This window comes from Piliocolobus tephrosceles, chromosome 12 (assembly GCF_002776525.5).
Source record: "Piliocolobus tephrosceles isolate RC106 chromosome 12, ASM277652v3, whole genome shotgun sequence".
Taxonomy (NCBI): Eukaryota; Metazoa; Chordata; class Mammalia; order Primates; family Cercopithecidae; genus Piliocolobus; species Piliocolobus tephrosceles.
Genome location: NC_045445.1, coordinates 118,207,768 through 118,231,615, shown reverse-complemented (window position 1 = coordinate 118,231,615; position 23,848 = coordinate 118,207,768). Strand labels below are relative to the sequence as shown.

Sequence of the window (23,848 nt, the reverse complement as noted above, 5' to 3'; positions counted from 1 at the left end):
GTGTATCAGAGATGAGAGGTGGAGGAGTTTTTTCAATATCTAAATGGAAGAGGGTACAGAAGAGCTGTGGTGGTTGGCTCTCTAAATCACACACTAGAACTGCCTTAGCAGAAATTGCTTGTTACAGCAAATTAGAGACTGAAAGAAAAGAACGATAGTTGCTCTTGATAACAAGATAAATAACTTGGACTTAAATAAAGATAAAAATTTTATTGCTGATTCTTTTTTTCTTTTTTTAATTTTAATTTTAATTTTTTATTTTACTTTACGTTCTGGGATACATGTGCAGAATGTGCAGGTTTGTTACATAGGTATACATGTGCCATGGTGGTTTGCTGCACCTATCAACCCATCATCTAGGTTTTAAGCCCCACATGAATTAGGTATTTGTCCTAATGCTCTCCAGCCCTTTGTCCCCCACCCCCCTACAGGCCCCAGTGTGTGGTGTTCCCCTCCCTGTGTCCATGTGTTCCCATTGTTCAACTCCCAGTTATCAGTGAGAACATGCAGTGTTTGGTTTTCTGTTCCTGTGTTAGTTTGCTGTGGATGATGGCTTCCAACTTCATTCATGTCCCTGCAAAGAAAGGATATGATCTCATTCTTTTTTATGGCTGCGTAGTATTCCATGGTGTATATGTGACACATTTTCTTTATCCAGTCTATCATTGATGGCCATTTGGGTTGGTTCCAAGTCTTAGCTGTTGTAAATAGTGCGGCAATAAACATACATGTGCATGTGTCTTTATAGTAGAATGATTTATAATCCTTTGGGTATATACCCAGTAATGGGATTGCTGGGTTAAATGGTATTTCTGGTTCTAGATCCTTGAGGAATTGCCACACTGTCTTCCACAATGGTTGAACTAATTTACATTCCCACCAAGAGTGTGAAAACGTTCCTATTTCTCGACAGCCTCACCAGCATCTACTGTTTCCTAACTTTTTAATAATCATCATTCTGACTGGCATGAGATGGTATCTCATTGTGGTTTTGATTTGCATTTCTCGAATGATCAGTGATAATGAGCTTTTTTTCATATGTTTGTTGACTGCATAAATGTTTTCTTTTGAGAAGTGTCTCTTCATATCCTTTGCCCACTTTTTGATAGGGTTTTTTTTTTTTTTTTTCTTGTACATTTGTTTAAGTTCTTTGTAGATTCTGGATATTAGCCCTTTGTCAGATGGGTAGATTGAACTTTCTCCCATTCTGTAGGTTGCCTGTTCACTCTAATGCTAGTTTCTTTGGCTGTGCAGAAGCTCTTTAGTTTTATTAGATCCCATTTGTCAATTTTGGCTTTTTTTGCAATTGCTTCAGTGTTTCAGTCATGAAGTCTTTACCCATGCCTATGTCCTGAATGGTATTGCCTCAGTTTTCTTTTAGGGTTTTTATGGTTTTGGGTTTTACATTTGAGTCTGTAATCTATCTTGAGTTGAGTTTTGTATAAGGTGTAAGGAAGGGTTCCAGTTTCAGTTTTCTGCATATGGCTAGCCAGTTTTCCTAGCACCATTTATTAAATAGGGAATTCTTTCCCCATTGCTTGTTGCTGATTGTTATATTTGAAAAAAAGGGTGATAAGGAGAGTGTTCATAAAATCCTTCAGTAATCCAACAAATGTCAGAGCCATATGAGTGTGTATAAACATTGCTTATTTTAATGGTAGTGAAAAGCAAAAAGGCAAATATCATATTCCTTTTTATAGATAACTTTCAGAAACATGTATAGTCGTGACTGTCACACAGATGGAAGAATGAATACATGTTAAAAAACTTTTTGCTCATGTGATATGAGGGGACCAAGCAGATGTTATGACCAGTTCAAAGAAAATATCAAAGCAGCAGATTCACACAGATTAAAGAAATGTTCAGATGAATTGTAAACGGAGACAAAATTGTTTTTTCCCCAGGTTATGGGGAGGGTAGGAGAGGTGAGTCAATGAAATCACTATCAGACAGGAGAAAAGTTATACCCCTATCAGTGTCCTACATTTTACAGAGTCAAAATATACTTCAGAGACAGTAAAAAAGCCAGAATCCAATAATCTGGAAGGGTGTGCCATAGACCAATGAGTAGTTTTCCAATGAAATATAATTTTTTTCTACATAACTTTGTAAAAATATATATATATATTTCTGTAGCTTGGTTGGGTTGTCAGTGACCCAGTTGTATATCCTACTTTCTTGTCTACACCAGCTACTTCTCTACCCACAACTGCCATTATTGTGAACCCTCTTTCTCTTTCCTCTTCTCCAGCCTCCCTGTCCTTGCTTCCTGCTTACAGGACCTGCCCTAATATTTTTCAATTTTGTTGCTTTTCTGAGCCCCAGTTGCACTTTAAACAAATTCCAAGGTAAAAACAAATTGTTCTGGACAGTTAACTGTAACCACTTGCATGAAAAATCACCTGAGGGTGCTTGTTAAAAATTCAAATCCCTGGAAGTCTCCAGACTTGACTTGCTGAATCTAAATCTGGTGGGGGTTGGAGGTAAATTTTTTGACAATAAATTTGGGACTCACTGACTTGAGTAAAACAAGAGAAAAATGTAACATCTAAGCCGTATGACTCTAAGGTAAATGACATCGTGTATATCTGGAAGTATAAAATAAAAACTGATATGAAAGTAAGTGGAAATATGCAAGAAAAAGCAAGGTTAATGGTAGCATTAGTAATTGCTAGTAATAACTTTCCCTAAAGTTCCTATCACAATCTAGCACTAATTATTTTCAACTTGAATATCTGGAATGTCAATCTATTAATTTATTAATGTCCATTCTAGATACTATGCTAAGTGAATTTTAAAATTATTTTTCCTTTTTAATTGAAAGCATACCCAGACACATATTAAATAAGCACAAAAAATAAAAATCTATAATCATTCTGTTGTTTTTTCCTTGTATCACTTTTCATTCTACTGAATTTTACTAATTATAAGTTTAAATCTTTCAATCTTGAACTTTTTTATTTCTAGACTTCAATTTTAAGAAATTATTTTTCCTCCACATATTTATAAAATATATACTTTCTCCTATATAGTATATTTGTTTCATAGTAATATTTAACTCTAATAAATCCCACATTTAATTTGCTATATTATATGAAACTGATTTTTGTTTTCAGACCATAATGCAATTCTGATAACTCATTGCCTGGAGTTAAATCTGGTACCATTTCTGAGCACTACAATTGATTTCAAAGAGCTGTATCACTGCCTGCAGGACAAACATGATGTTTTTTTTTTATAATTGTTTTAAAATATATTTTGCTCTTTGTTTAGACCAACAACATAATGTCCAGATCTATCATCATTACACTTCTTTAGGATAGTTGTTGACAATATTCACCTACTTAAATTTCTAAATAAATATAGAATTATTTTGTTGAGTTATCTTATCTTATCTTATTGGACTTTTGTTAGCATTAGCATTACATCTAAAATGTAACTTGGGAATGGATTTGTTTAATTGTTTGTTTATTGCTACTATAAATAGGATCTCTTCCATTTTCTAATTAGTAAGTGTAGAAACCATGGATGATAATTATTTGTAAATATCTTAGACCATAACTAACTACAGAGTTTTCTTCTTAAGGCTGGCAAAACTATGATAAAAATCAGTGTCTTTTAAAGAATAAGATTAAAAAATTTTAAATCACATTACCTATAGCTAAAGTATAAGTACATTAAATTGCTACAAATCATGTAGTTTTTAAAAACAACCCTCAAATTTGCTAGATTTACAAACTTACCCCACTAAGGAAAACTGGCTTTCTTCTGAATTGCCTTCATCAATTATTTATTGCTGCAGGGTCGCAATAGGCTGAGGTAGACGCTCTTACGATTTCATATTAGGCAGATAGTGTTTCATTTTAAAATGTCAAGCCTTGTGCCTGTAATCACAGCTACTCAGGAGAGGGGAAGATAGCTTGAGCCCAGGAGTTTAAGACTAGGCTGGGTAATATAGCAAGACCCCATTTCAAAAATATATATATAAGCAAGCTTTTAATAATTTTAGAATCTTGCTCTTAAGACCCACATTCTCTCTTGGTTTTATTTTGCATATTCTCTTTTGAGTTTCTTAAGGGTATTTTTGTCTGGACCTAAAGTTCTATCCAAGTATATTGAAAAAAATGGGTAGCCCCTCCTTTGAGAATTACCACATAGACTCCATTTGATCTATAGGATAGCGAGTCTTATTTTTACATGATTATATTTTGTTTAAAATAACTCAAACTATACAGAATTTAATATTTTGGAATACCAATACAAAAGAATGTTATATCAAAAGGGCAAATTTTAAAATTTTGCTAGTAAGTGATTACAATATATGTCTTAGATTTGAATATTTGAAATAACTTTAAAAAGTCGAAATATAGGCCTTTTTAATTGGGTAAGTATGCAATCAGGTTATCTTCAAACAATGCTTTTATTAAAATTGGTTCAAAATACGAAGCCTTTATTTGGCAATTTTCATCTTTATGCACTTTCCAAATGTTAGCTAATTAAACTGCTTAACAATATTCCATTAAACAGTTGTATACATTTTGTGTTCATACACTCATATAAACTTTAAAAATAATAATAATTCTTTTATCAGTTTTTTAAAACATCTCATTGCTTTGTTATGTCCTATTGCATTAGTAAAACTTCAAAAACATTATCATATGAAAATAATGCTAGCCAGGTGCAGTGGCTCATGCCTGTAATCCCAGCACTTAGGGAGGCCAAGGTGGGAGGATTGTTTGAGCCCAGAAGTTTGAGACTAGCCTGGACATCATAGGGACACCCTGTCTCTATTTTAAAATAAAATAAAAGTTAGCTAGGCACACTAGCCTGGGTGACAAAGCTAGACCCTGTCTCAAAAAATTAGCTAGGCATGGTTACACATGCCTTAGTTCCAGCTACCCAGGAGGATGAGGTGAGAGGATTGCTTGAGCTCGGGAGATTGAGGCTACAGTGAACGGTGATTGTTTCACTGCACTCCAGCCTGAGCAACAGAGTGAGACTCTGTCTCCAAACAAACAAACAAACAAAAAAACTGAAAAGAATGCTAGTAGGCACATTTCTATATACCAACAACATCCAGGCTGAGTGCCAAATCAAGAACGCAATCCCATTCACAATAGCCACAAAAAATAAAATAAAATGCCTAGAAATACAGCTGGCCATGAGGGTGAAAGATCTCTACAACAACAATGACGAAACACTGCTGAAAGAAATCAGTGATGACACAAACAAATGGAAAAGCATTCTACACTCAGAGATAAAAATAATCATTATTGTTAAAATGGCCATACTGCCCAAAACAATTGAAAGATTCAGTGCTATTATTAAAAAGTCAAAACATAACAGATGCTGGCAAGGTTGTGAAGAAAAGGGAACACTTATATACTACTGGTGAGAATGTAAATTAGTTCAGCCACTGTGGAAAGCAGTTTGATGATTTCTCAGAGAACTTAGAGCTACCATTGGACCCAGCATCCCATTATTGGGTATATACCCAAAGGAATATATATTTTTTTTTACCATAAAGACACATGCATGCATATGTTCATTGCAGCACTATTCACAATAGCAGACATGGAATCAACCTAGATGCACATCAGTGGTAGACTAGATAAAGAAAATGTGGTCTATATACACCATGGAATACTATGCAGTCATCAAAAAGAATGATATCAGCAACATGGATGGAGCTAGAGACCATTATTGTAAATGAACTAATGAAGGGAAAGAAAACCAAATACCACATGTTCTCACTTATAAGTGGAAGCTAAACCTTGGGGACATAATACAGGTGTACTTGAGGGTGGAGGGTAGAGGGTGAGAGGAGGGTGAGGATGGAAAAACTACCTACCAGATACCATGCTTATAACCTGGGTGATGAAATAATCTGTACACCAAACTCCTGTGACATGTAATTTATCTATATAACAAACCGGCACATGTACCCCTGAAATGAAAGTAAAAATGTGAAAAAAAAATAATGCTTGTAGGCATAATTCTATGGAATTTAAATGAGATGATACTATGAGTCCCATTGTATATTCTTGTTCAACATATGTTTGCTTTTAAATATTTGGAATTAAATATTCTCAGTATTTCCTAATAAAGTAAGCCTCCAATAATTTATTTAGTTCCTGAAAATTGCCAAATAAAAATATAGTCTGATTTTATAATCATTATACATTTTATAAATTCATTATAATGTTTATAACACAAAAGTAGGTAAATAAAAAGCATTTTAGGTATGATGTTGACAATTACATGCTACGATCCAATAAGAAGCCGTTTTGGGCTGGGCACAGTGGCTCAAGCCTGTAATCCCAGCACTTTGGGAGGCCGAGGCGGGTGGATCACGAGGCAGGCGGATCACGAGGTCAGGAGATCAAGACCACCCTGGCTAACATGGTGAAACCCCGACTCTACTAAAAAAAAATACAAAAAACTAGCCGGGCGAGGTGGTGGCGCCTGTAGTCCCAGCTACTCGGGAGGCTGAGGCAGGAGAATGGCATCAACCCAGGAGGCAGAGCTTGCAGTGAGCTGAGATCCAGCCACTGTACTCCAGCCTGGGCGACAGAGCGAGACTCTGTCTCAAAAAAAAAAAAAAAAGAAGCCGTTTTATCTTGATAATGTTTTCATAATTTTGAACAGTACTGGTGATTAGCAAAATAGCTATATTTAATAATAAAATTTTGGTTTAATATGAATGTAAGGGACCACAAAGAGATCCTACTTCATTCTCACTAGGACGGCTATAATCAAAGCAACAGATACTAACAAGTGTTGACAAGCCTGTAGAGAAACTGGAACCCTCATACATTGCTGGCGGGAATGTAAAATGGCACAGCCACCTTGAAAACCAGTTTGCTATTTCTTCAAATATTTAAATGTAAGATTGTCTTATGGCCTAGCAGCATCACTCCTAGGTATATACCCAAGAAAAATGAAAACGTATATCCACACAAAAACTTAGCAGCAGTATTCACAATAGCCAAAAAGTGGAAGCAACCCAAATGTTCATCACCTGATGAATGGATAAACAAAATCAGTGTGTGGGATATAATCACACAATGGGGTATTATTGATACATGCTGTAACAGGAATAAACCTTGAAAACATTAAAGTAAGCAAAAGAAACCAGACATAAAAGGCAACATATTGTATGACTCCATTTATAGCAGATGTCCATAGAGACAGAAAGTAGAAGTAGATTCATGGTTGCTGAGGGCTGAAATGTAGAGTGGCTGGCAATTGGTACAGGGTTCCTTTTTGGGGTGATCCTAAAATTGTCCTAAAATTGACTGTGGTTCTGATTGTACAATTCTGTGCATATAGAGAAAACCATGGAATTGTACATATTCATGGTATGTGAATTGTATCTCAATAAAGCTATTAAAATATGCATACTATGTATGTAAAAAACATTTATAGACAGTAGCATCTGGTGAATGTTTAACAGTTTGCTCTCTAAATGTACTTCTGTCATGCATACAGTTGATATTTTTTGTTTACCTTAGCTAATAAAACAATGGAGTTGCATGTCAGAACTTTACTCACTCATCAATGATGTAAATGATGTCTTTGCTGAATCAAATTTTAATGGGAGAATATTTTCTTGATGTTTGTGCTATTCCCAATATGGCAGCTATAGACATGACACACTTTTAATTTAACCTGCATTATTAACATTTTCCCTATCATGTTTTAAGTGCAGTCAGTCAACAGAACAATAAATCATAGCCTGATTTGTAGCATTTGCCAATGTATGGGGTAAATACTTCCCCCCATGGTCTTTTTCAAGCTACCAACATAATGTCATTAAACATATAGTTGAGAAGAGATGTGCGGTAGTACACTATTGTGTAGTATTTCCACCATACAGATACTATAGTTGTAAACAATCTCAAAAGGTGAATGAATGAATAAATGGTGAAATGTAGCAAAATAATTAGGAATTTTTGAGTATCTATTGTTTTTTTTTTAATATTGTTTATTTGTATTTCTATAATTTAATTTTCAATGACTGTGCTTAACAACCTGCTCACAGAATTTCTGAAAATGTGGTAACTGACCTTTGCAAGCTGGTATGGAATAATACCACTGAAATAATACCTGAATGAGGAGGCTCTGTACTTGCAATGTGAAGCCTAGTTTACACGATAAATTTGGCCTGTGGAGACATGTAGACATGTAGCCTTTAATTAATGAAGCTTTAAAAAAGGGAAACAAGGTGACATGAAATTTCAGAAGATATTAAGCAGGTTATTCATTAATTTGAGATTATGTATTGAGTTCTTAATATATTCAAGATGCTGTAATGGGTCTTGGTAATACGAAGGTAAATAAAGATATAATTTCTGCCTTTGGGGAAAGCATAGTGAAGTTGCTGGGCTAGATATGTGAGCAAAGCAGATACTGAAAGGACTATATTATGATAAAACAGAGATATGTTCCGAAGTCTATGGAGCAAGGAGAAGAGAAGGAGGAAGAAAAATTAAATGACAATTTTTTTTTTTTTTTTTTTTTTTGAGATGGAGTCTCGCTCTGTCTCCCAGGCTGGAGTGCAGTGGTGTGTTCGCAGCTCACTGCAACCTCTGCCTCCCAGGTTCAAGCTATTCCCCTGCCTCAGCCTCCTTAGTAGCTGGGATTACAGGCACCTGCCACCACGCCCGGCTAATTTTTGTACTTTTTAGTAGAGATGGAGTTTCACCATATTGGCCAGATTGGTCTCGAGCTCCTGACCTTGTGATCCACCCACCTTGGCCTCTCAAAGTGCTGGGATTACAGGCGTGAGCCACCGCGCCCGGCCTAAATGAGTATTTTTTGAAAGTGCAGGCCTGCATTTTTGAAGAAGTGCCATTTGAATTGGATTTAATGGATGAAGTGTGTATTACGTGAAAATGAGAATTTAAAGCAAAGAATATAGTCTTAAATAAAAGCATGAGACTATAAAATGATTTGAATATGAATGGGTGACTCCCAAAATTCAGATGATAAAAACCTGTTGTGTAATTGGCATGTCCTAGTTCATTGGCCCAAGGTGCAAACACAGTCCCATCATTTATTACTTTCATAACTACTATTTGTCCTTTTTAATCCTTATTTGCCCTTATTCCGTGGACATACATCACTTATTCCTATGCTCCACCCTGCCCCATGAATTTCTATCAACTCTTGGTTCTTACTCAAACTCAGAGGAAGAGATAATAGTCCTTCATTCCCACTTTCAAACACAAGGTAATACGCAGTTGGATTCCAATGTGAACGCTCTCTGAAACAGGTGTGATCAATCCCTTTTTCCAAATAAATAGTACCTGGTGAATCCAGCTTTTCTCCACAACAGTTAGGCCCCTGGTTAGAGACTCAGGTATGAGCTTGACCTCACCTGGTCTGTTCTCAGGATTGACTCCATTGAACTCCTAGTGTCTGGGCTGTGAGCAGAGCAATGCATAAGAAGGGAAGTGGTAACTTTGCTTAGCCACACAGAAACCACTGAAAAACCTCTTCACAGAACAACGCACTGCTCAAATTGACTTTTTCTTCTGCCCGTATTGAGAAGCAACTGGCAGTTCCCAGATCTCTCTCTCTTTCTGTGTGGGTGACCCAGTGATTGATATATATATATTTATATATAGAGAGAGAGAATGTATCTATATAAATAATTATATTACATATATATTATATATTTTCTGCCTTAACAGGCTTCCTAGTTAATGTCTGCTTTAAGAGGTTCCCTATTATCACGTTGATAAAAAGCAGAATGTTCTGTAGTTACTGCTACCACCTATGCTTTATCACCTTAAGAAATTATGTGGAAATAATCTGATCTTTGCAGTGCTTATTCCTTGTGTGATCCCAGAATATTGTAGCATTCGCAATCCTTGATTCTGTCTGATCCAATCTCAATTTTGAAAATACAGTAAGATTGATCTCTTTAGAATAGAGATGCGATTGCGTCAGTCTCCTATTTGAAACCTTTCCTCAACTTTCCATTGCCCTGAAATGAAAGTGTCAAATTTTCCACATGCCATACGTAGAACAGTGCTGCTCCTGCTCTTGCGTCATCAGGGCTCTATTCTTCCCCTAATCTTCCCTCTACTTGCCCCTCATCTACACTTGAGCTTCAGCCCCTTCAAAATTATTTTATTTTCCCCGAAGTCCCCAGGCTTTTTCTCACTCACGCTCTTTCGTCTCTGTCCAGTGTGTTTTTCTATTCTTCTCTCCACCCTCTTCTATTCCTTCCTTGAATTTCACTGTCTGACCCACAGCAAGCCCATCTCAAGACTGGTTAGAGTTCTCCTAGGTGTCCCCGTAGCACTGTAGATGCACTCAGTACTGGAGCCCCAGGCAGGGTGGAGTAGTGAAAGAACAGGTGAACCAAGATGGCTGAGAAAGCAAATTGCTTCTTACATGGGTTCAGGAGCCATTTTTTAGGAGTGGCAGCACAAAGCCTGCAGGTAAAAGAAATGAATAATTATAAAATCATGAAAAAAAATGTGAATAAAAATGAATTTCACAGTTGATGTGGGAAAGAAAGGAGGGTGATGTGAGACAGTAATTCAGGTCCCAATGAGGAGGTCAATTGGCCTCTCTGCTAAGGATTGTCAGATTCCTTATTCGTTATTTATGAGTTCTCATATTTACTAAAATTGTAATGGAAAATTAGGCAATACCTGGAGAGTTCTATTTATGAGTTCCAGGCATTAAGTCCTACCTAAAAACTGAAACTTGGTCTTCTGACAGACAGATGGTGTAAATTATGGATACATACATTTTTAAACTGTAACACATCTTGATTCCGTTAGCATATAGTGTTAATCAGCATACTAGGTAGTTTTTAAAGACTTATTGTTGAATTCGTGACTACCTTGGCACTGTAATAGATAGTCCTGGTGCAAAAGAAAAAAAAAAAAACAGCGCTCTTATAAAAATGTAAAGACAAAGAATATTTGATTTGAAGTTGTTTTGTAATGTTGGTTGACACTTGCCGTAGAAATATGCGATTGATTTCCAATCAATGGAATTGGCATTTATTCATTTTGTAATGTAAATATTCTCTAAAGGAGAGGGAATTTTATACTAAAATATTTCTGTACAAAGATTAATAATAAAGAAACCTTGGAGCCTCAGTTTGCCTCTTAAAAGTTTGTAGGTATTTTCTGGACTTGCGTTATCTGGTTATCAGTGATGACTATTAAATAAAAAATCCGGCCGGGCGTGGTGGCTCACGCCTGTAATTCTAGCTCTTTGGGAGGCCAAGGTGGGCAGATTACAAGGTCAGTAGTTCGAGACCAGCCTGGCCAACAAGGCGAAACCCCGTCTCTACTAAAAATACAAAAATAAATTAGTCGGGCATGGTGGCGTGCGCCTGTAATCCCAGCTACTCCAGAGGCTGAGCAGGAGAATTGCTTAAACCCGGGAGGCAGAGGTTGCAGTGAGCTGAGACCGCACCACTGCACTCCAGCCTGGGCGACAGAGAAAGACTCCGTCTCTGGGGGGACCGGAGCAGGGGAATCCAAGTCTGTGAGGAATCTCTTAGAGAACATGCAGACATAAGCTAAAATAGAGAAGGCTATGTCATGCCATATTAGACATATTAGAAGAGCAATAATTTTCATGAAGTATTCTTAAACAATGAACATAAATAAGAGAATATGATTAATTTTATCCTATAAAAATGTTGTCATTGTAGAACTTATAGAATTAAGTTGCAGATACTCATGCCCTAGTTTAGAAAGAATACATGTAAGTGCATTCTGCTTTTCTCTGTTTGTACTGTAGAGTCTCTCATAAGCAAAATTTCAAGAAATATATACTTTCAACTCATAGCTTAGCTCTGAGGCTTCCAGTACTCTTTAAGGAAACCTCCTTCCTTGGTCCTTAGGATCACAGAGTTCTCAGGGCCCTCTGGTAATATTCTTAAGTATCTATGGCTACCACAAATTGAGAGTTTGCTTACTTCAAATGCCAGCAAAGGTGTTGCTTTTTCATTTTCAGCCCCTCACGTGGTGCCAATCCCTGAGAGTTCCTTTGCCCCAATCCAGACTTATAAGACCCCATCTTATCCCTCAATTTCTGGTTCCATTTAGTGGTAGCAAGATCTTAAAACTACTATCTACTGGAATATTTCAGTTCTCTAATGCTGACTGAAGCTTGAGTAAGCCAGTTGCTTGTAAAGTGGCATAAAATATCCAGAAATAAACTTTACTTTCTATGGGCATTAAATTTACTTCCACCTTTTAGACAGAGACTTCAGTTTACCTTATTAAAGAATTGACCAATCTGTATTCACCATTAAAACATTCTAAGTAGCATATTGAAATAAACTAATCTTCACAGTAGTATAATCCATTTTACCTGTAATGAAAATCCCAAACATTTATTATCATGATTTTTATTTGTTTTTTTGTTTTTCTACTTGAGTATGTGTTAGCTTCTTTAATTCAAATGTTTTCTTTATGAATTAAAAATATTTTAATAGCATTCTCTTAGGATCTCGGATTGATGGTTCCTTTGCCTTTGCAGCCAAAGATTTTCTATTTCCCACATTCAAGACCGAGAAACACCTTCTATCTGCCCTATAAAATCTTATAATTAGCAACATTATGTACCCTTTGATATCATGTTTCGAGAAAGGCATATCACCTCTGTGGTATCCTTCGCAATCATTCATGACCTCAAGCTAATCAGGAGAAAACATCAGGCCAACCAAATTGGAAAAATGTTCTATACAATAGCTGACTAGTCCTCTTGGAAATTTTATAAGTAACTCACATTCCATTAAACAAGCCAGGTTGTCGAAAACACACATTCTATCAATTTGACAAAGTTTGAAAATCCCGGAAAAATTTTTCTTTTAGAAAGATATTTTATTAAATCAATGAAAAGTGATCAAAATGTTACCTGTCTGTTTGCCTAAAATGAGTGTGAACAAATAGTTTTTTGACACTTTTCTATCACTTCTCTCTGCAGGTGACTCTGCTAATCTAACTTGCAGAGCTTTCTTTGGGTACAGCGGAGATGTCAGTCCTTTAATTTACTGGATGAAAGGAGAAAAGTTTATTGAAGATCTGGATGAAAATCGAGTTTGGGAAAGTGACATTAGGTAATTTTTTTTTTCTTTTAACTCGTACAGTCAAGATTAACATTTAGTCCGTTAGTGAATAGAAAGTAAGCTGAAAGGGTTTTTTCTTGTTGTTTTACTATTATCATAATAAAAAATTTAATGATTAAGAAACAAAACACTGGTAAGAGACTTACTATAGAATTGCAAAACATGAATGTCATTTGCAAAGAATTTAAGAAAAATAACGAGGATTGTTTCGTTAAGCCATATACTGAGTGTGGCTGGGCGTGGTGGCTCTTGCCTGTAATCCCAGCACTTTGGGAGGTCAAATTGGGTGGATTGCTCGAGGCCAAGAGTTTGAGAGTAGCCTGGCCAACACGGAGAAATGTTGTCTCTACTAAAAATACAAAAATTAGCCAGGCATGGTGGTGCGTGCCTATCATCCCGGCTACTTGGGAGGCTGAGGCATGAGAATCACTTGAACCTGGGAGGCAGAGGCTGCAGTGAGCCAAGATTCTGCCACTGCACTCCAGCCTGAACAACAGAGTGAGACTCTGTCTGAAAAAAAACATATATATATATACTGTGAGATCAAAATACCATAAAATATAGAATATGTGTTAGTGTACTTTTTGTATATGAGACCTTTTAAAAAAAAATATTCTTTGGGAGGTCGAGGTGGGCGGATCACCTGAGGTCAGCAGTTCGAGACCAGCCTGGCCAACATGGCGAACCCTGTCTCTACTAAAAATACAAAATTAGTTGGGCATGGTGGCAGGCCACCCGTAGTCCCAGCTACTTGGGAGGCTGAGGCAGGAGAATCGCCTGAACCTGGGAGGTAGAGGTTGCAGTGATCGCAGATCGTACCATTGCACTGCATCCTGGGTGACAAGAGCGAAACTGTCTCAAAAAAAAAAAAAAAAAAAACTCAAGCAAACACATTCTCTATCATTTCCTTTTATGTATTTTTACATATTTGAGCCACCAAGTGGAATAGAAGCTGTTGATGGTAGTGATAAGGATACACAAAATGTTTTTATCACCTTTCTTAGTCTGAGTTTAAGGTCAAAATATTTGTATAGTGGGAATGATAACATGAAAATATTTGAAGTCATAATGCCTAAGCCCCTTTTTTGTTAAATGTGTTTACTTATTTATTCATTTAAGTGTAAATATATTCAATGCTGACTATAATTATGCTTGGGCATGGATATTTATTTTTAATCATAATATAAATAGGCAAGAACAATAATAATAAGTAAGTTACAACTACATCAAAATGACGATTACTTCTAAACATCCTCCCATCTAAAGATTGCGTCTTCTGGGTATATACAAACATTTAAATCATGGTCCCCCATTCTAAATGTCAAGGCTTTTAAAACTTTATCAAAGGTAAAAGAGAAAATGATTTTCAATAGAAAAAAAAAACATATGAAACTGTCACATAAAGTTATTTCTGTTGGGACCTTCTTTCTGGCAACAAATACATAAGAATATTGTACTCTGGAATGCCCCAGTGGGATTCCAGAAGGCTAAATGGACAATTGTCTAATATGTACTGAAACATTTCTCTGCTGTTTTTCGTATTTAAAACTTCACTCTTATCTTTTACTCATGGTCTATGAAATGCTAAAATAAATGAAGGACAATTAACCTCCTAACTTTTGCCCCCTCTGGCTTTGTGTATGTTCAGGGAAGTTTCTAGAAAGGTAGTTTACTTTAATTCTGCATTTAAAAATGTTGAACAGAGATGACAACGAGGTTAGTGAGCATTTACCATCAATTTTAAATGTCAGAGTTAAGTACTGTACCAGAACTTTTAGTCTACAGGTTTATAATTTCGCATTTCTTCAAAAACAGGCAATTTGTTAGTATCATTAACAGAAGTCAGACTGAAAATTTCAACTGAAATGTCAAAATAGCTCAGAAATTTTTTTTCTTTCTTTTTTAAAAAATTAACCTGACATGTAATTAGGCCTTCAGCCTGAGACATTAGAATTTTTATCTCAACTTACATAATATTTGTTCTTAAAGGGAAAGCAAATTATAAACTTTATCTTCAAGGTCTTTCTCACCTCTTTATTATGACAGTGTGATTGTCCTGCTAAGGGAGATAATTAACTGCAACTTCATTAACATCTACAAAGACAAGCTTCCTCATTAGAAGTGAAGAAGAAAAGGGCAGGATATAATTTAATTAACATAGCATCAATTCATAGCCAAATTTGAAGCACAGATTTCGTAGGTATTTTTACATCAGATTCGGATTCATCTACCTTTCTTTCTTGTTTGTGTATGTGTCTGTTTGTGTGGATATTTGTTTTGTTTTGTCGCTTTATATTTTAGAATTCTTAAGGAGCATCTCGGGGAACAGGAAGTTTCCATCTCATTAATTGTGGACTCTGTGGAAGAAGGTGACTTGGGAAATTACTCCTGTTATGTTGAAAATGGAAATGGACGTCGACACGCCAGTGTTCTCCTTCATAAACGAGGTGAGTGTAACCTTCTAAGCTTGAGTGGTCAGCTGAATGTATGATGGGCGAAAAAATCATTGGGAACCAAGAAACAAATTCAATTTCGTTTTTCTCCACAAAGTTCTCCTAAATAAAATAATCATATTTGCATTAGAGCCACCAAGGCAAACAGCACAGTAGATGGGTGAGTAACTCAGTCTCTAAAATCAAATTTGGATCCCTTGCTCCTCTTTAATACCAACTGTATAACTTTGGGCAAAACATTTAACTTCCCTAAGCTTTAGTTTTCTGATATATAGAATGGGGAAAATAATAGTATCAACTCTTCAGTGTGTTGTAAGAATAAAATAAGACAAAAAATGTGAAGGGCTTGACAGAGCCTATACAAGGAAAGTCATTAAATGCTATTTATTATTACTAGAAATAGATATTAGGGGCCGGGTGCAGTAGCTCACACCTGTAATCCCAGCACTGTGGGGAGGGCAAGGCAGGTGGATCACTTGAGGTCAGGAGTTCAAGACCAGCCTGGCCAACATTGTGAAACCCTGTCTCTGCTAAAAATATAAAAATTAGCTGGCAGTAGTAGTGCGAACCTGTAATCCCAGCTACTTGGGAGGCTGAGGGAGGAGAATCACTTGAGCCTGGGAGGTGGAGGTTGCAGTTAGCGGAGATCGGGAGATGGCGCCATTGCACTCCAGACTGGGTGACAAAGTGAGACCCTGTCTCCAAAAAAAAAAAAACAAAAGAAAAAGAAAAGAAATAGATACTAGTTTCTTTAAACAACAACAACAACAACAACTAAATGGTTTTAAGTCAAAGATTGTGTTTCTTATGGGAAGGTTGCTCCTTTAGTGTAAGAACTGTCTGGTGAATTCCCCACTGCAGTATTTTCTGACATGTTGTTTCTGCCTTGGATAACTTTGATATGTACGATATTCTCCCATGATGAATAATAATGCATTTTTAAGTAAGATAGGCTGTGGTTGAGCGCAATGTCTGTTGTGCTAACTCTGCCTCTACAGCACCCCATCACCTTTTGCATAGGGTTAAATGCATTTAAATTTATATTGAATTGTTTGAAATAAGAGATAACTGTAAAATGTGAGTCATTCCTGTTAGTAAAATTGTTTATGTATATTACAAGAGAAAAATATATTTTTCTACATTATGCTAAGTTAAAACTTTCTACCCTTTGGAACAAGCACTCTTGATGTTGTCTTACTCAGCAAATTTACAATGATTTTAATTTCAAAGCCCGTGTTTAATCCTAGACTCTTTGAGGTTTGAAAAGAAAGAGAACGTTGAAGGCTGTTCCCCCTACTTTATTGGGCAATAGATTCCCTTTGAATAATATTACTGAATGCTATTAAAATAGACACCTCTGTTGTCAAGGTGACTATGATATTAAAATAGTCTACTTTTTAGGGATGTGAGTCAAGGGGAAAGGTGTGCAGCAGCTAGCAATATGATTGTATCTTTCTATAGTATATAGCCAATCAAGGAAGGGATTTTAGTAGAAATATCATACATATACAAGTACAGAAATAGCTTCTCATAGTTAAAAGCAACTTAAGTGTTGTGTAATTGAACTTCTTATCCTGCCATAACATCTTCTGAAGTGATCTATCAGCTTATACTGGATCACATTCCCTCTCAAGGAAGTCCATTTTATCTTTGGAAAAAATCTGTTAGAAAGCATTTCAGTTTCATTGTCTGTCTATCCATTGGCCCTAGTTCTGTACTTTTAATCACTCTTCCCCAAGACAGCCCTTCAAATGTTTGATGACAGTCACCATGAGTCTCCGAACCTTTACTTCACCAGATTCAGCCTCTTTAGCTTCTTTTACTCATTCTTCATTTTTATTAGCGAAATACTTTCACCCTTCTGGTCACTCTCTTGAATGTGCTTTAATTAAAGAGTTTGAATTATTCCTCAAAAATGGAGTTAGGAGAGAGAAGATATAGAGCACATAAAAATGGGTTGACTTGGACAACATAGTTTTTGGGAGGGCAAGGGAAGGGTGACAGTTAAGTAGGAATCAAAGGAGAAGGGAAGAAAAATGAATTGTATCTAAGGATAAAGCTACTAAAGCTCTGTTTTTGCAGAGAGGCACACAGGCAAGAAGGGGTCAAAAAACCTCCAGGCTATTTTTAGCATACGTAGCTTAAGGATAAGTTGCCGAAAGCTATGAAACCTTCCATTTCTAGAAAAATAAATGAAGAATCAAGAAAAGTACTTGAAATTTGTTTCCAGTAATATTTGATTTCTTAAACGTTAAAAAAATGTGGTCAATGTTAGAGTATTCTTCAATACTTAAGTCTTTTAGTATGTTTTTCAAATATGCATTTATACAAACAGCAATTTATTCTTAAGAAATAAAAGCATTAACAAGCCAAAAAAAAAAAAAGTCCTTCCAAGACATGTATTCCGAAAGTCCCTCTTAAAGTGAATGTATGCCTTCCTTTTAAGAGAGCTGCAGCAAACGAGTCTTCAATTCACAAAGACACGAATGGATGCAATTTCCTGCTCTTGAGGGACTCATGATTATGTGGAATGATCTATCCCACCAATCTTGGGGGAAAAAAAAGGACTTTGGTTCACATATGACATGACCTGAACTTCATCAGCCCTGCCAGGTTGAGGAGAACAGCACACAGCATATATGAAATGATAGGTTTGGGTCTTTGATCATGGAGTCTCTAAAAAGTCAAATGTCTGTCATGCTAGCAATGGTGTAATTATCAGGTGGGTTGCTATATTACTCAGAATACTAAGGCTTAGATAAGGAACTGGGAGCTTTCACTATTAATTGTATTTTTCTGCCATTTACTCATAAATTCCTTAACTTATAAGCCTTCACAGTCTTCCCTTTTAAAACCTCCCTAGAGAGACATGTTCAAACATTTGTTGAATACTGATCTTGTACACCACAAGCTGTCATTGCTTCTGACAGGTAAACCTTCCAGGACATTCCTTTGCCAAAGTTATCTAAGCAATTTTTCCTTCACTGTTACCTTTTGTTCAGTATCATTGACATAATAAAATGATTTCAGAGCCCTCCAATGGGTGGTATGGATTCTTTGAAACATTGCTTCCTTGTATCAAATGTGTCTTCCTTAATGCCAAGGGGATACTATAATAAATAATTCAGCTACATTTGAGGTAGGCTATGTTCTGGGTCAGCCTTTTATCTGCATAAAAGAATCATAATGCCATGAAAGCCTGCTGAAAATCTACCAAGAAATTTGACCATAGAAAAATCTTGCTTGAAAATATCCAAAGTTGCCAATTCCTGCAGCCAGAAAAGGTACTAGGTTCATCAGAATCTCATCGGACATGCAATATAGATATATTTCACTTACTATACAGAGCACTAGAATATGCAGTGAGAGAAAGACAGAGAATGAAAGGGCAAGGCCCATGGGCCATATTGGTTTATGACTGCCCTGCTCCTTACTCTTCACTCCTTCCAGAAGCTTCTATTCAATCCTCTTTGCCAGACCCTGGCCTGGCAAGCTTAAGCATTAGATCCTGGCTTCAAAAATAATCAAAGTAAAGCGCTGACAAAGTAGACATTGCGTTATTTCTTGTTCTTGTTATTGCCCATACTTGATTGAAGTCCACGTCTGAGTCTTTGAATCTTTTACCCAGATACACTTGCTACTGCCTGTCCAACACGCACTGAACATTGACCTTTGGTTTTCCTCCAAAGCTCTGATCTGTCCTATTCTCTCCATTTTTTGCTTTTGCATTTCTCTGACACAAACAATACTCCAGGTAGATACCTAGCAGTATTGTGCTCCGACCTCAGGCCTAGACACTCTTGTACCCATCAGGCTGTCTCAGATTCCTTCTTCACTCTCTGTGCCTTCTGTGTATACTCTCATTTTTAATGACCTCACAGTGCAGACATGTTTATTATCTTAATGGTTAAGGGCATGGACTTAGGAGTAAGGCTGGCTGTGTTCAAAACCCAACTCTGTTCTTACTAGCTGTGCTATTTGGGGCAAATCATTTAATCACTTTGAGCCTGAAATTTCTCTTCTATAAAATGGGAATAATAATAAGACTTCTCACATAGAGCAGCTGTGAGGATTCAATGAACTCATATGTGTAAATACTTATCACAGTGTCTGGCACGTACTTAGCACCCAAAAAATGTTAACAAGCTATTACAAGATTTCTTTGCTCTAGCTATGTGATACTCTGCATAATGAAGGATGCAGCAATTCCGTGTTCCATTAAAAATTCCCTGAATTCTAATTCATCTTTCATCAAAATCGTCAGCTTTAGCTCCAGCAATTTTGTTCCGTCCATTCCGAATTTGACTTTATAATGAATTTACTTTGGTTTGAATGTACTGTCCTAAAGGATTATTTTGTTTATGTATTCATGCATTTAATGATGACTAAGAACCTACTATGTGCCTGGCATTTGTGCTAACCAAAGTTACAGGCATGAAAAATAAAGTTAAATGAACAGGAAATAAGGACCAATATAATTTGTAATGCCATCCACTACTTTTTAAATTACAGTGATATTAAACATTCTTAATATACGACTGTGCTTGCTAGTGAGTGTTTCACTTTGAAACTGTCACATTGGGGATGTTCATTAGCAATCCTGCTCTGAAGGGTTATATTTACTTATATGGATTACAATAATATGGCAATTCATTAATCAAAAATTAGTTTGGGAACTGGCAAAGTATCTATCTGAGAGACTCAGCACTAGTTAATAATAATAAACATCTAGGTTTTCTGTATTTCCCATCTAACCCATTTTACTTCTTGTGTGCACTCTCTTTATCCCTTCAAAGAATGTAATCAATAGAAATTAGACCTGCTCAATAAACTCCCTAGACCTAAAAATATCTTTAGTAATGTAATTAAGTGCACATCATTTAGGATGCATTGTTTTAAAGCCAGATGAATTTAAACCCAGTGGACTCCTTTAACCCTTCTTGTAATGAATCATCCTTGTAATATGTGCCCCTCCTTGTTAGTATTTGCCTAGTGAATTTATTTACTGAGAGATACAGTAAGGTCATAGAACGGTGCAAACTTCTTTTGGGACTGGCCATTTGACGTCTTTGACCATTGATTTCAGAATATGTTAAAGCCAAACCTTGTTCAGAAATGAAAATCTCCTACCTCCCTGTATGGCAGCATTTCCCTAGAAAGACAATGACGCATTAAAAGCTGAGCTGATGTCGATGAAATGGATACTTTTACTGAGTCTTAGCTTATGCAGTGCCAAAATATTAAGGAATTTTAGTAATGTTGCTGCAGCATCTCCAAATAAAAGCCAATGAGTTCAACAAATTGTCTCCTTGGATAAAATTTGACATTTTGTAGTCAAAATTTTCTTTTGACCTGTAACTGTTTTTTTTGTTGTCGTTGATGGGGGGGCCTCTCTGCTCCTCATTTATGTAAGACATCTAAATAGCAGACTCCAATGTCATTTTTTTTCTTGGTAACTGATGCCAAAACAAATAACCAAACATATTTGGAGGCTATTATGAATGCCAGTAGCACAAATTGTCCAATACTAATGATTTTGTACCTCTGCACTTCTTTTTTTATTATTTATGTTTATTTTTACAGGCAAGGTCTCACTCTGTTGCCCAGGCTAGAGTACAGTGGTGAAATCATGACTCACTGCAACCTTGAATTCCTGGGTTCAATCAATCCTCTGGCTTCAGCCTCCCTTGTAACTAGGACTGCAGGTGCACGCCACTACACCTGGCTATTTAAAAAAAAAAAAAAATGTAGAGACAGGGTCTCCCTATGTTTCCCAGGCTGGTCTTGAACTCCTGTGCTTAAGCGATCCTCCTGTCTCAGTCTCCCAAAGTGGTGGGATTACAGGCGTGGCCACTGTGCCCAACTCCCTGTGTGCTTCTTGATATGGATATTCCAACAAGGCTATTGATTGCCACCAAAGTTGCAGACATCACTATTAACCACTTTAGCTGACTATTTCCTTAGACTTAGAGTATATTATTTAAATGAGATTAATCCCAAGTTATTTTTTCTGCCTCAACTGTGAAATGTTTTGAAGGCTTTTTTTTTTTTTTTTTTTTTTTTGAGACGGAGTCTCGCTCTGTCGCACAGGCTGGAGTGAAGTGGCATGATCTTGGCTCACTGCAAGCTCTGCCTCCCGGGTTCAAGCAATTCTGTTGAAGGCCTTTTGATCCTAGTTTTTGCTAATCAGTTATAATATGGAGGTATGTTATGTAACATTGTTTGGCCTCTTAGCCATTTTGGTCACACAGTTTTCTTCTCTGTGAATGAGAATAACCAAGTAACATCTTTGTTTGAAAAGAAAAGGACCACTGTCTGCTGATGATTAACTTTTTTCTCAATTAATAAATGACAAGAGGGTGATCCTGGACAAAACCAATGTGGAGGGCCAAGAATAATAAACTCTTTAGTCTTTAATCATTCCTGTTGATCATTCATGTGGGCTAAAGCTCTTAAACATTTAATTATACATGGTTATAGTCACTGCAAGTCCTTTTTTGCTTTATTGAGTTTTACACTTGTTTCCTTAAGTAAATGTTCAATTCTTGATACAGATCTTTAACTTGTATTTCTCTCTTATATGCTTCAAAGTACCAAACCCACTTAGTAAATGTGATGAATGGGCTGATTAAATGTATTCTGAGTGATCTAAACTTTGTCTATAGCAGGATTTCTCAATCTTGTCACTACTGACATTTTGGGCTTGGTAATTCTTTGTTGTTGTGGGGGCTGTCCTGTGCATTGTAGATCATTTAGCAGTATTCCTAGTTTCTGCCCACTACATGTCAATACCACCTTCCTCAGTTATGAAAACCAAGAATGTCTCCAGACATTGCCAGATGTCCCCAGGGGTCAAAACTGCTCCTGGTGACAACCACTGCTCTACAGTATAGATATCAAAAACTCAATCTCTTCCTGGAAATGATGTCAACACTTAAGCTGCTCAATGTAGGGAAAGTCAAAACAGAAGGACAAATATTTTAATCTTGAAAACCTTCCAAGATTATACCAAATGTGGCTGGAAGGTCAACGGAATGGCTGTTCTTACACCATAGGAATTGACAAAATTTAGGTTCCTTGTATTTCCATGCTTAGAGAGTCAGCTAAAAGCCCCTAGACCAATGCTTCGCAAACTTTACAGTATGCACAAATCACCTGGGAACTTTGTTAAAAAGCAGTTCATTAGCCTGGGGTAGGACTCAAGATTAGAATTTCAATCAAGTTCCTTAGTCTGTGGACGGCAGCTGGCATACCAAAGCCCTTGCCCAGACAATAGATCTTTCCAATTAGCTTGGTAGCCTCTAATAGGTAAAGAGAAACTAGTTCTGTTGAGCTCACTGTTTCCATGAGAAAGGAATGAAAGCTAAGTGGAGCCAGTCAGTGCGACTGTTTTTAATTAATTGCCTCATTCTTTTTACATGGTCAACACCTTTGAACCTATTTGAACAGTGGTTCATTGGACTCACACTCTACTCTTAATGAGGTTACTTGCTTCACCTGTTCAATGAATTGTGCTATATAACATATTTGCTACTCAGAGAGATGTCTAAGAGGGCATTTTCTTCAAGTATTCAAATAATTAACCCCCTTTTTTTTTTTTTTTTTTTTTTGAGACGGAGTCTCGCTCTGTCGCCCAGGCTGGAGTGCAGTTGCCGGATCTCAGCTCACTGCAAGCTCCGCCTCCCGGGTTCCCGCCATTCTCCTGGCTCAGCCTCCCGAGTAGCTGGGACTACAGGCGCCCGCCACCTCGCCCGGCTAGTTTTTTGTATTTTTAGTAGAGACGGGGTTTCACCGTGTTAGCCAGGATGGTCTTGATCTCCTGACCTCGTGATCCGCCCGTCTCGGCCTCCCAAAGTGCTGGGATTACAGGCCTGAGCCACCGCACCCGGCCCTAATTAACCTCTTAAATGAAGAGGGCCTTCACTGTTGGACCCATTTCCTATGTACCTCATTTTTTTAAAAGGAAATACACTTAGGAATGTCTCAACAACATATATATGGATATACATATATGCTTTAGCCTATGCAAATAGGTTGAATCTAGCCTATGCAAATCACATAAGGAGGAACACGATTGTACGGTGAACAGTAAATACTGCTGATTTTCTCTTTTGAACACTTACTTGTATTCAGCTGTCAATTAAGTGTGGTAAGAAAGGATGGAGATTGTATGGAATTGAACTGCCACATATTATTGGTCAAAGGGATGCCTCAAAAACGAAAGAGAGAGAGAGAGGGAAAGAAAGAAAGAAAGAAAGAAAGAAAGAAAGAAAGAAAGAAAGAA

General features: G+C 36.8%; 1 protein-coding gene across 1 annotated transcript in view; it reads left to right on the top strand.

Moving 5' to 3' along the window:
* IL1RAPL1 (interleukin 1 receptor accessory protein like 1) overlaps positions 1 to 23,848 on the top strand; it is a 1,416,649-nt gene that overhangs the window by 1,358,172 nt on the left and 34,629 nt on the right. The window contains exons 7-8 of the mRNA XM_023202962.1: positions 12,970 to 13,102; positions 15,413 to 15,558. Of these exons, the coding sequence (XP_023058730.1) occupies positions 12,970 to 13,102; positions 15,413 to 15,558 (279 nt within the window). The remainder of the gene's footprint in view (positions 1 to 12,969; positions 13,103 to 15,412; positions 15,559 to 23,848) is intronic.